A 12,319-nucleotide genomic window follows, 5' to 3' on the forward strand; every position below is an offset into this window, starting at 1 on the left:
ATACACTAAAAATTGAGAATCACTTGGCCAAACGCAAAAAAATAAAGACGATCACACTTGATTACCTTCATCCAGCAGAAGCTTACCATTTCTTGACTGCAAAAACATATATATGTAGCTGGTATTCTAATAACAAAGGTCAATAACAACCCAAGTTAAGACAAAGGCCCTAAATCACTTACCTTACCATCACACATGATCAATGGATTGTAGTAAACTCCAGCGCCATAGTTATTCTGGACAGTGGTGATAACCTTGGCCCCCAAAACTTTTAGGAAAGAGTAATGGTTCCGATTTTTCTTCAGATTCTTTGAATGCCATGCAACAGGGTCATCTACTGTGAATACAAAGTCCAGCATGACATTCTGGGAGGTGAAGAAAAAGAGAAGGATTTTAGTTTTAATTCCTAGAAAGGTACCTAGTATGGAAAGCTCTAATATTCTATATCATTTTGATTAATAAAACACCTGAGGTTGTCATCAGAAATTTAAGCAAGTCTCTGGAACCAATCTGAACTTTGCTTTCATCAATACACAGAATAAAAGCAATGCTTATTTAATATGTATTGTCATGCCAGCACTCTTCTAAACACTTTATTATATATCCAGTAACTCATTTAATCCTTAAAACAATCCTACAAGGTAGGTACTGTTACTATCCCAATTTTATAGGAAAGGAAAACAAGGCACAAAGTTCCTTGCCCAAGAACACACAGCTAGTGAGTGACAAAGTATGTTTCCAAATTCTGTGTGCTGAACTACTATAATACACTGCCTTTCATCTAAATGTTGCTAAATATGCTCCACTTTTCTTCTAGATGAAATAACCTCATATGGATAAGCTCTATAAACTATTATGTAAAGAGAAATATTATTTTAACTCTCACCTATTCGCTAACCACTCACAGAGAACATACAAGAGCTCTGATAGGTCCTGGGGTAGTCTACTGGGGAGAATAAACAAATTATCACATAACGGACTTGATAGAGGAATGCGAACTGTACTAATGTCACTCAAAACGGTGTCAGAACAGGACGGAGAAATTTTCCTATAAAATTACATTCTTCAAGAATCTGATAAATCTCAGCTTTGAAGAATGTGCAAGAATTAAGCAGGTTTGGTGGAAGTCATTAGACGTGTGGGGAAAGGGAAGGAGTTCTGTTAGAGGAAAACACTCCTGTGAATATGGGAGCTGGCATGTTCTGGGTGCTGCATTTAGTCTGAATATGGCTGGAATAGAATGCAGGCAAAGGACTGATGGGAAGTAACATCAGAGAGGGAGGCCGGTTGCCATGTGAAATTTTCCTACAGAACTCAATGAAGGGAGGAGAATAAAGGCCAGGAAACCACATAGGAGGCTAACTTCAAGATTCCAGGTGAGAAAAGAATAGGCACAAAGGAGTAGGGATCTGAGAGAGATTTAGGTATTGGAATCTATAAGACTTGTTAACTTGTAGGGAATGATGGTGAAGCAAAAGGAGGTAAGGACCTTTTCTCAAAGGGAATTCCACATCTGCTCAAAGGAAAACTTTCATGGAAAAATACAGAAGTGACTATAGAATCAGGAGGTGAAGGCCTGCTCTGAGTTTCCTATAACGTGATTCACAAACCACTGGTGACACATAAGATTTGGGGTGGATATGTTTTTTAAAAATTTATAACTATGAAATTTTTGAAAAATTTATAACTATTAGAAAAATAGCCTACAATAATCTGTAATCTTATATACCTATAACCTATAACTTCAAAATATCAGTTTAAAGAAAATTATACTTAAATACTAGTATAGGTGAGAAAGAGCAAATCCAAGCAACAGTATAGATGGCCAGAGATTATAGCCAGGTATCCAAATCCAGGAGGCCTTACTGCAATCTGCACACTTCCATTTCCTGTTTATTAAAGATGACAGTGAACTGTTAGACTGTGCAAGGACTAAAGCAAGTAGAAATCCAGTTCAGAACACAAGTGGCACACACAGAGAACACCTCTATCTAGACTTTTGTTCCTTTTGTTAATTCAGCAAAAGCTCTAAAGCCTTGACAGAAGTTAATAACAGCTTCATTTGAAAAGTATTTGCCTGCCACTCTTCTGCTGTGTTGAATCTTGTCTCTTCTTTGAAAGCAAACTGTATTTTCCCTTTATTTTCAGAAAAAAGAAAAAACTGCAATCACAAGAACTGTACCCCCGCTGCTGTTGTGCTCAACCAGCTTTGAAGAGTAACAATGTCTAGTCCTAAACAGACTCTTGTTAAATGTCCAGAGCATGGGTAATATACTGGCCACCCACAAACTGTTGCCACAAACTGTTGCTCATAGTTAACTTCACTGCTCCTGCCGCGCCTACAACAGTCCCTCAGCTTCCTAAAGTCATGACGGATTTTGTTTTCTCTCCTACAGCTATAGGCAGTAACTCTGCTTGGCGAACCATTAGAATCAACCTGGGAAGGTTTTGAAACTCCTGAAGCCAATGCCTCATCCCAGACCAATTAAAATAGACTCTCCACAGGTGGAACCCAAGCATAAGTATTTTTTAAAGCCTCTCAGAAGCTTTCAGCCAAGGCTTGGAATACTGAACTAGTACCTGGCAAAAATTTTTTTTCCTTTCTTCCACTCTGTCTCTGCATAATTGCATCTTCTGCTTTAAACCAAAGTAGACTCCTATTTACCCTTCAAATCTCAGCTTAACACGTTCAGTTTGAATTTTGCTAGTTGATACGTGGAGTGCGCAGGGCAGACAGGCAGCTAGCTGTAGGGCTCTGCAGAGATGGTAGGCAAAAGGGAACTCGTGAGAACAGGCCGATTCTCGGCGTGGGGCTGGCCCCAGGCCGGGCTCACCTTCTGGTTTGAACTGGGCCCCGCCTGGCGGTACACCCCGGAGCCGTAGGCGAAAGCCAGGCTCAGCTCCTCGGGAAAGTGAGACAGGATCCTGCGGAAGGCCACCCCCGAGCTCTGCAGCGCCTGCAGCGCCATAGGGCCGAGGCTCAGAGACAGGGACCCTTGGCGGAGCAGGGCAGAGGACAGCGTGGCAGGGATTGGATACCGGGGCAGACGGTTAAAGGTGGGGACAGAGAAGTCTGGGACTAGCCCGAAAAGGAGAAGGCTGGGGCCAGAGGTGGGAACTGAAGGGACCGGCAAGGCTAAGGTGACAGTCACGCCGGGGAACCACCAATTCCGGCCACGCCTGTCACAGGCACACGGATTTCAAAGGCGCAAGAGAAGGCGCTCGCTCGAGTGTGAGGACGTGAGGACTTCGCTGAGACCCCCTCGTGGTCGGAGGAGCGCTCTGCAGGCTGGCGGCCTGGGACTGTGACTCAACATTTGAGTGGGGGAGAGTGTCAGCTAATTGAACTGCTTTTGAGCCTTGAGAATCCTTTTTTGTTCTCGCCTCAAGCCGCATTTTAATAAATGACTATAAAATCATGCATGTGTATTGGAGAAAAATTTTTTAATCAGTCGAAATTCACATAACATAAAATTGTACATGTTCTGTACAATTCAGTGGCATTTAGCACATTCACAATGTTGTGCTATCATCATCTCCATCCAGCTCCAAAATGTAGATTCTCAAGATTTAGGAAAACACAAATAGAATTCCAATCACGCCCAATTCCACTGCCCAGAGATTATCACTGTTAAGATTTGGCTGGGATATCATCCTACTAAAGCCCTTTCAAGTCTGATGATAGGTATGAAAATGCTCCATAAATGGTAAAGGACTCACCAATATTCTCTGATATTTGTATTTAATTTTAAGGATGAAAAAGAGTCTCTGCCTCTTTACTTTGGGGATTGGTTTCACAAAAGGGCACATTAAATGTTTCCTGGGAGGAAACGGGACCCCAGGTGAGAACCCAGCTCTTTATGTATAAGGAGATAAACTTGCTCAAGATCACAGGGCCATTCAGGGTGTAATTTGACTTCTAGGACAGAGACTTTTCAGATACTCTTACCTTCTTGCCTATGTACGTTGCCTGTCACAAATAACAGAGGTAGTAATAGCTAGAGCTGGGTAATGTTGATGCATTTCACATGCATTTTTCATTGAGTCCTCTCCGCTACCCTGTGGGAGGAGGTTATCACCTCTATTTTAGAGACGAAGAAGCTAAGTCTTAGAGAAAGCAATGTGCTTAGAATCAGAACAGCCTGGGGCATAACAGAGCTAAAAACCAGGTTTGGCTCCATGTCCTACAATTCTACTCTGTCCTTGAAGAGCTTTAAGCAGAGACCTACCTGTCAGGCTCACATGTTAGCCTGGACTGGGGTGGGGAAAGAAGAAGCGGGGAGACCGGTTAAGAAGCTGTTACCATAGTTTCACTATGAACTAAAGAGGCTGGCCTGAAGTGATAGAGGCATTAATGAGATTAATTCAATTTGAAAAAATTATTTGAATTCAAACCCTGGGCCTGGCACTGAGATAAGTGCTGAGGATTTGAGATGACTAGAACAGGGCCGCTGTCTTGCAAGAGCCCAGGGTCTGCAGAGGAGACAGACAAGCAAACCCAGAATGTAATGCGCCGTATGAAGCTGGATACCCAGTGCCCTGCAGGACCTTTGATGAGGGAGTGCTAATCAGTTCTGTGTGTGCTAGCGAGCAAGGCAGGTTAGTTAGCCTAGGGAAGTACCCTGTCCCCTCCAGGTGGCATGAGAAACAAGCCAAAGCCCAGAGACACGATAGATGGCCTTGGGCCATACCCTCCCCTCCAGGTTCTGGAGTCTTTCCCTTGTCCTTTGTTTAGCTTTGGCTAATCATAACATCATTATATCACCCATACGGCAATATGTCTCCATCACCACGCCCAAGAAAACAAAAGCCCATAATTCAGACAGCTCGGGGCAGCACTTTTCTCTTAAGTGTGTACTTTTGCTGTAATAAAACTTGCACTTTCCTGTTTGCTGTTTGTCATGTCCTTGAATTCTTTCTGGTGGTGTAAAGAACCTGGTCACGGGAGATCCAGGCCAGTGTCCCCCTTTGGACTCCCACATCATGAGAGACCAGAGGAGGTTTCACAGAGATGGTATTTGAGCCAGGTTTTGAAGGATGAGTAGGAGTTTATAAGGCAGGAGTTAGGTGGGAGAGATTCTACGAAAGATGAACTGATAGGACATGGCGACAATAACAACAGGCGATATTTGTTTCTTTACTATTCCCAAGCACCTTCTATACTTATCTCTTTTCATCATTCCAAAAGACCCCATGAGGCAGCTTTTCTGAGTATCATTTTTCACACGAAGACACAGAAGGCCTAAAAGGAGAAGCAAATTTCCCAAAGTCACACAGTTAGGGGATTTGAACCCACAGCTCCTGAATTCCAAAAGCCAAGCTCTTTACCACCTTGTTTTAGTGCCTTCTAAAACAGGCAGCTTGTTAGACAAGAGAAAGAAGTGGGAAATCAACTGGTTCTACTCCATCAGCCAAGGACAAAGAGCAGCAGCAGTAACCAAAAGAACAACTGAGACCAGGATAAGGGCAGCAGGTGGGAGACATAGTGCATCTCAGCCTCTCTATGTGAGCACAGTCATTCTGGTTCATTCTGACTAAATGTCACCCTTGCCCGATTGCCAGAATCTGAAATGCATTCACCGTGCAATTACACTAAAACCTTTTACCCAAAGACAGTGAATAAATCTCTACCAGCCACGTTACTTTTTTTTCTTCCTTCCCTCTAGGTGATAATTCAACCTTGCTGTTTTTCCTCCCTCTCTTTGGAAAAGTAATCCATGCTCATAAAAATGTAAATACTACCATCCCCCAGAGATAGCCACTGATAATCTTTGGTACATATTTTCCCAGATATTTTTCTATGACTATATTAACATTAAAAACATTTTTAATGGAATCGTGGGATAGCAACTATTTTGCCATTTGCTTTTTTTTTTTTACTTACCCCATCAAGGACATATTTCCATGTCAGAATATCTCATTTTATTTATTAGCAGAAAATTTTTCTAAAATATGGATATGCCATCATTTGTTTAAACATTTTCATATTGATAGATATAGAGTATGTCCATTTTTCATACATGCAAACAATGCTACCGTGAATATTCTTGTAATAGACCTTTGTGTACATGTGCAAGTATTGCTATAAAGTCAATTCCTAGAAGTGAAATTGCTGAGTCAAAGTGTCAGCACATTGCTAAAATACCCTAGAAAAGATTGTGCCAATTCACACTACCAATGGAGTTCAGTCCTTGATACAAAGATTCTGCAGTTTCTCCATTTTTCAGTCTCACGGGCTTTCACACCTAATTATCAAACATTTTTACAAAAACTGTCCTTCTCGATAATGCAAAATCACCAGCTGGAGTTCCATCACATTCCTGTGTGCATTTTGCCTCTCTAGGAAGAGGCAGAAGCAGTGTAGCAGAGAACACATTTGTATTCTCTAGCAGAAAACTCCCCACTCCTAGCAGTTCATCCGTTCTCTTTTAAATTACCATGGCTTGTGAAGTTAGAGGCTATTAAAAAACCCCAATGTTCTGTATAATCGCTTTAGGGTTCTATTGGAACTCTCATACCAATGAAATAAAAATGGTAGAGAGCCATTTAAAAATACAGATAAATACCACTTGATTTGAGCAAATGTGGGTCCTCATTTTTCTAATTTAACCAGCTGCTGGCTTTGTGTTTCTTAACAACAACTTTGTCATGCTAGGTTTCACTAAGAGGATGCTGACCTATTTTGTTTTTTAAAAAGCCCTGTAAAAATCTCTATAATTTTTATGTCTCTGTTTTTCTTCTAATCAGCGTTTAAGTAAAGGACAGAAAATGTTTGGGAAAAAATATCCAAGCTCTGTGGTTCTTACAATTAGCTACATTATTCAATTTATCTGCTGATGCAGGTGAAGGAGAGGGGTCTTGATCTCCATCTTGTCAGAGGAGGGTCGCTTTGTTGCATCTGTCCATTTCCAGCTGATTGATGTGTCATAACTTGGCCAGACTGAGAGCATCTTTAATATTTCTTTAGCCCCTGAAGTACCACCTGGGTTTGAATCTGAGCCCCAGGAGTTAATAGCTGTTTGATCTTCGGCAACACAACTGAAACTCTGTTTCTTCTTTTCCTTATTTATAGAATGTGCAGAGTAATAATAGTTTACTTTATGGGATTGCTGGGATAGTAAATGAAATAGTATCAAGAAAGTACATATTATGGTGCCTGACCCAGAGTAAGCTCTCAATAAATGTTTTCCATCTTGTTGAATTCTTAAGAGACCATGTACAAGAAGAATTTAAAAGCATAATTATACCTAAATCTTTATGGCATTTAGCATTTTACACAAAGTACTTTTCCAGACATGATTTTATTTAATGCTTAAAACAAATCCTGGGAAATTAGTGGATATTATTCCAATTTTACAAGGGATAAACTGAAGCATAGAAAAATGAAGTGAGTTGCCTGAAGTCACAGGGCTATTGGCAGCCCTGCCAATACAGTCTCCAAGTTTGATCTTTTTCCTCTCGTACCGTAGAAACAACACAAATCGTTCCTTTTCCCGAGGGATTCATTCTTTCTCCCATTGAAATCTTCTTCATCCTTTAGTCTTAGCTCAAATATCACCTCTTTCTAATCAGAAATAATTTTTCTGTCCTCTCTGCCCACATAACCCTTTGCTTATAGCCCTCCAGCTCTTGTCTTAAATATCAGCTACATCCATCAGCTACATATAGAAGGCTTGAGACTCTCTGAGGTCAGGGACCATATCTCATTCATTTTCTACCTTTTAGGGCCAAGCACGGTGCCTGAAGCAAAATTTCTGCAATTGGGAACGGCATAGGCTGGTGACAAAAAATAAATACATATACAGAGCGATTATAGTAAAATACAGATGACGTCTGCACCACAGTTGTGGTAAGACAGCTCTTCAGTTTTCCTGAGAAAGCTTCCTGGATGGGGGTTGATATGTGGGCCAGATCTTGAAAGATGACCAGAAGTTCACTAGATAGGAAAACCTTCATAAGAGAAAGAATAATCTCTATACCAGGTCTTGGAATTCTCTCTCTGGAAGGATACTGTGTTTTCCAATGGAATTCTGGAATACTACATACTCTTAACACCAAAGAAGCAAATGGATAATGTAGAATTTCAAGGAACAGAGTGGGCATCTCATCTAAATGGCAGTATAATGTCATAGTTAAGAGTGTAAACTCCGGCTTCAGACTTCCTAGTTTGAATCTTGGCTCAGCTGTTGAGTTTTGTGAGTTCTTTATATATTCTGGGTACGAGTCCCTTGTCAGATATGTGATTTGCAAATACTTTCTCCTACTCTAGTTAATCTTTTCATTCTCTTGACAATGTCTGTAATAGAGCAAAAGTTTTAATTTTCAGAGTCCAATTTATCAACGGGGGATAAACTTTTCTTTTAAGGATCATGCTTTTGTATCATGTCTCATAAGTCTTTGCCTAACTCTAGAGCACAAAGATTTTTCTTCTATACTTTCTTTTTAAAACGTTATAATTTTAAGTTTTATAATTAGGTCTGTAATCTATTTTGAATTAATTTGTGTATAAGTTGTACAGTTTAAGTCAAGGTTCATTTTTTTTTTTTTACATATGGATGTATAATTTTCCTACAACCATTTGTTGAAAAAACTGTGTTTCTTCATTGAATTGTCTTTGCACTTTTGTGAAAAATCAACTGGTTGTATTTTATTTGGGTGTATTTCTGGACTCTATTCTGTTCCATTGTTCTATATGTCCATTCCTCCTCTAGTACCACATTGTCTTGATTAATGGAGATTCATAATGTCCTACAATTGGGTAGTGTAATTCTTTACATTTTATTCCTCTTTTTCAAAATTGTCTTGTATTCTAGTTCTTTTGCCTTTCCTTATATTTTAGAATCGGCTTTTCTATATTTGCAAAAATTCCACTGGGATTTTACTGGAATTATGTAAAATCTATAGATCAATATGGGAAGAATTTACTGTGTTCGGTCTTCTGATCCATGAACATAGTATGTCAGTCTCTCCATTTATTTAGATTTCTTTTGTAGTTTCTTTCTTTCAACACTTTAAATATTTTCTGGCTCTTAGCCAGAAAGAATTTATTTATTTTGTTCTGCTGCTCACTTCCAGTGAGTACACCCGCATCTGGGGTCAAGAAAGAGAAAAATAAACATTGTCTCACTGTTTTGGGACTATATCTTCTCTTATCAGAGAGGAAGTTTTCCCTTCCTCAGAGTATTAGGTTCCTATGAGTCCCTGTTGCCACTGCTGTTACTGCCGCTGGCACACGATTGCTTGGGGACTAATGCAGGAGAGCTTAGAAGAGAAAAAAAAAAAAGAAAAATCCCTAAAGGTTTCCCCCCACTTTCTCTGAGCACCAGGACATCCTTATCCTGCTCCTAGAGCTATAACTAGAGAATTTCTCTCTGTCCATGTGGATGTCCACTTCTGGGTTGGGGTTGTGTTGAGTACAGGCTAGGAGACATTGGAATAAAAAAAGTGGAAACACTATTTCAGTTTAGTAGTACTTTGAATTAGTCTTCTTTCCTAATTTAACTGCTAGTATTAGCTTTTCAGAGACCTCCGAGCATCATGTCTAGGCTTTATATCTGCATTCAGTGGGTTAAAGAGGGTAAGGTGTGTTTATCTTACCCAGAACAAAAAATTCTCTGCTATTATTTAGATGATGAAACTTAGGCTCTGATAGATTAAGGAAACATCTTTAAAGTTACAGAGAAAGTGATGAAGCAAGAATTTAAAACCAAGTCTCTATGAATTCAATCTATAAAATCTGTATGTTAAATTTTTTTAAAAAGCCAGGTTTACTGAGATATAATTCCATTACTGTTAAAGCCACCCTTTTTAAGTGTATGGTTCAATGAGTTTTGACAAGTACGTTGTTGTGTAACCACCACTGTAATCAATATGTAGACTATTTCCATCACTCTGAAAAGTTCTGTTATACTATTGCTAGTTAATCTCCTACTCATATCTCCAGCTCTTGGAAGTTACTGATATGATTTCTGTCTCTAGAGTTTCACTTTTTGACAATGTTGTATAATACTATATAATAGAATCATATAGAATGTAGGCTTTTGTCTTCTAGCATTAATGCTTATGAAATTTATCCATGCTGTGTATATGAGGTCCTGTGATTGAGGTCTGATCAATGAGAGGCAGGAAGGGTGATATAATCCTCTTTCAGGCCTTAAAAATCTCTCATGCACTTTCCCAGGACTCTTTCTATTTGGCAGTACAATTGATGTGGGTACAATATAGAGAAAGGCTATCAAAACTGCATTGGATTGAGATGTGAGCAAGAAATTAACTTTTATGATGTTCGGCTACTGAGATTTGGGAGTTATTTCTTACTGTAGCATTGCATAACCTATCCTGATCAATATAATAGGGCAGTGATTTTCAAAACATGATCCTCAAACCAGCAGCTTTGGCACTGTCTGGGACCTTGTTAGATGTAAATTCTCTGGTCTCCACCCCAGGCCTATTGAAACAAAATATCTGGGGGGCAGAACCCAGCACTTTGAGCTTTAATAAACTCTCCAGGTGACTCTGATGCACGCTACAGTTTGAGAACCACTAATTTAGCGAATCCACAGTGTCAGGAATGGCTCTCTGCTCTTCTCAGCTGCCATGTTCCTCCTCTCCTTCCCCAGTTGCTGATCTCAATTCCAGCTGTCATAGAACCTGAAGGAACTACTGCTTCAAGTGACGACATTTTTGCCTGCCACAGATACCTGTGCCTATTCAAGTGTGGCATCCTTTCTTTTTCAGCTATAGGTGGTACAGTCCATGCTCAAACTGTTATGCCTTTTATGGGCTTCAAAGGACTTCTCCAGTTAGCCTCCATGGTGACAATCCTCTCCCCTGTACCAGTAGCAGCTATTACATAAGCAGCTTGAAACTGTCCCTCTCTCCTCTGTAAAAATAATAACTAATAACCTTCAAGTCCACTCTGAAGTCTCATAATTCCAGTCTGCAGAAAAGACAGAAGTCTGATGGTTTTTATTGCTCTGGGCAGGCTTTTGAAAGGTAAAAGAATAATTTTATTAGGTTTTTATTTGGAAATATTGAAAATAACCAAGGAATCTTTTAAAATTACATTTAGAATCCACAGAGGTCCAGAGACTCCTAGCTGGGAGTAGGGCAGATATAGTCCTATTCTCTTCATTTTTAAGATGAAACCACAAGGTCCGGGGAGGTGCATGGGCCTCCTAGTGCCTCCAAATTTAGTACCAGTGACTTTAATAGTATTTTGACCTGTAATGATTCACATGCTTTTATTTTTTTTAAACAAAATGGTAAGAGTAAACATTTTTTTTTTATTATTGTAGTAAGTACATATTACATAGAATTTACCATTTTAACTATTTTTAAGTGTACGGTTCAGTGGCATTAAGTACATTCACACTTGTACAACTGTCACCACCATCCATCTCCAGAAATTTTTCATTATCCCAAACTAAAATTCTGTGTCTATTAAAAATAACATCTCATTTCCCCCTAACCCCTGGAAACCACCATTCTACTTTCTGCATCTATAAATTTGACTACTCTAAGTACCTTATATAATTGAAATCAATATTTGTCCTTTAGTGACTGGATTTTTTCAACTTAGCATAATGTCCTCGAGTTTCATCTATGTTGAAGCAGGTGTCAGAATGTCCTTTTTAAAGGCTGAGTAATATTCCATTGTATGTATAGATCACATTGTGTTTATCCATTCATCTGTCAACGGACACTTGGATTGCTTCCTTCCACCTTTTGGCCATTGTGAGTAATGCTACTATAAACACAAGTGTACAAATATTTGTTCGAGTCCCTACTTTCAATTCTTTTGGGTATATACCCAGAGATGGAGTTGCTGGATCGTATAGTAATTCTATGTTTAATTTTTTTGGGGAGCTGCCATACTTATCTCCCTTTTTGATTATAGGCATACTAGTGGGTGTGAAATGATACCTCATTGCGATTTTGATTTACATTTCTCTAATGGGAAATTTATTTTTTATTTTATCCAGAATTTTCTTCTAAGAGTTTTATAATTTTAGCTCTTATATTTCGGTCTTTGGTCCATTTTAATTTGTTAATTTGTGTATATGATGAGGTAGAGTTCTATTCCTTTGCATGTACATGTCCAATTGTCCCAGTACCATTTGTTAGAAAGACTATTCATTTTTCAATGAATTATCTTGGCATCCTTGTCAAAAATCAATTGACCCTAGATATAGAAGTTTAATTATGGACTATAAGTTTTATTCCATTGATCTATATGTGTTTCCTTATGCCAGTACCATCGTGTCTTGATTACTATAGCTTTGTCTACTCTAGATCCCTTAAATTCCCAAATGAATTT

The 12,319-nt window shown here is 39.2% G+C and overlaps 1 protein-coding gene across 5 annotated transcripts in view; it reads right to left on the reverse strand.

The window, feature by feature from the left end:
• The window catches only part of TAMM41 (TAM41 mitochondrial translocator assembly and maintenance homolog), a 45,353-nt gene extending 42,155 nt beyond the window's left edge, over window positions 1-3,198 (reverse strand). The window contains exons 1-3 of one of the 5 annotated variants that reach the window (XM_039886757.1): window positions 2,835-2,977; window positions 2,666-2,755; window positions 183-365 (exon numbers count right to left, since the gene is read on the reverse strand). In XM_039886757.1, the coding sequence (XP_039742691.1) occupies window positions 183-359 (177 nt within the window). In that variant the 5' untranslated portion in view covers window positions 360-365; window positions 2,666-2,755; window positions 2,835-2,977. Of the gene's footprint in view, window positions 1-182; window positions 366-2,580; window positions 2,756-2,834 lie in introns of those variants that run through there. The other 4 variants (XM_039886755.1, XM_039886756.1, XM_039886754.1 and 1 more) reach the window with 4 other exon arrangements.
• Between the last annotated feature and the right edge of the window lie 9,121 nt (window positions 3,199-12,319).

This window comes from Pteropus medius, unplaced genomic scaffold (assembly GCF_902729225.1).
Source record: "Pteropus medius unplaced genomic scaffold, Ma_sr-lr_union100, whole genome shotgun sequence".
NCBI classification, from domain to species: Eukaryota; Metazoa; Chordata; class Mammalia; order Chiroptera; family Pteropodidae; genus Pteropus; species Pteropus medius.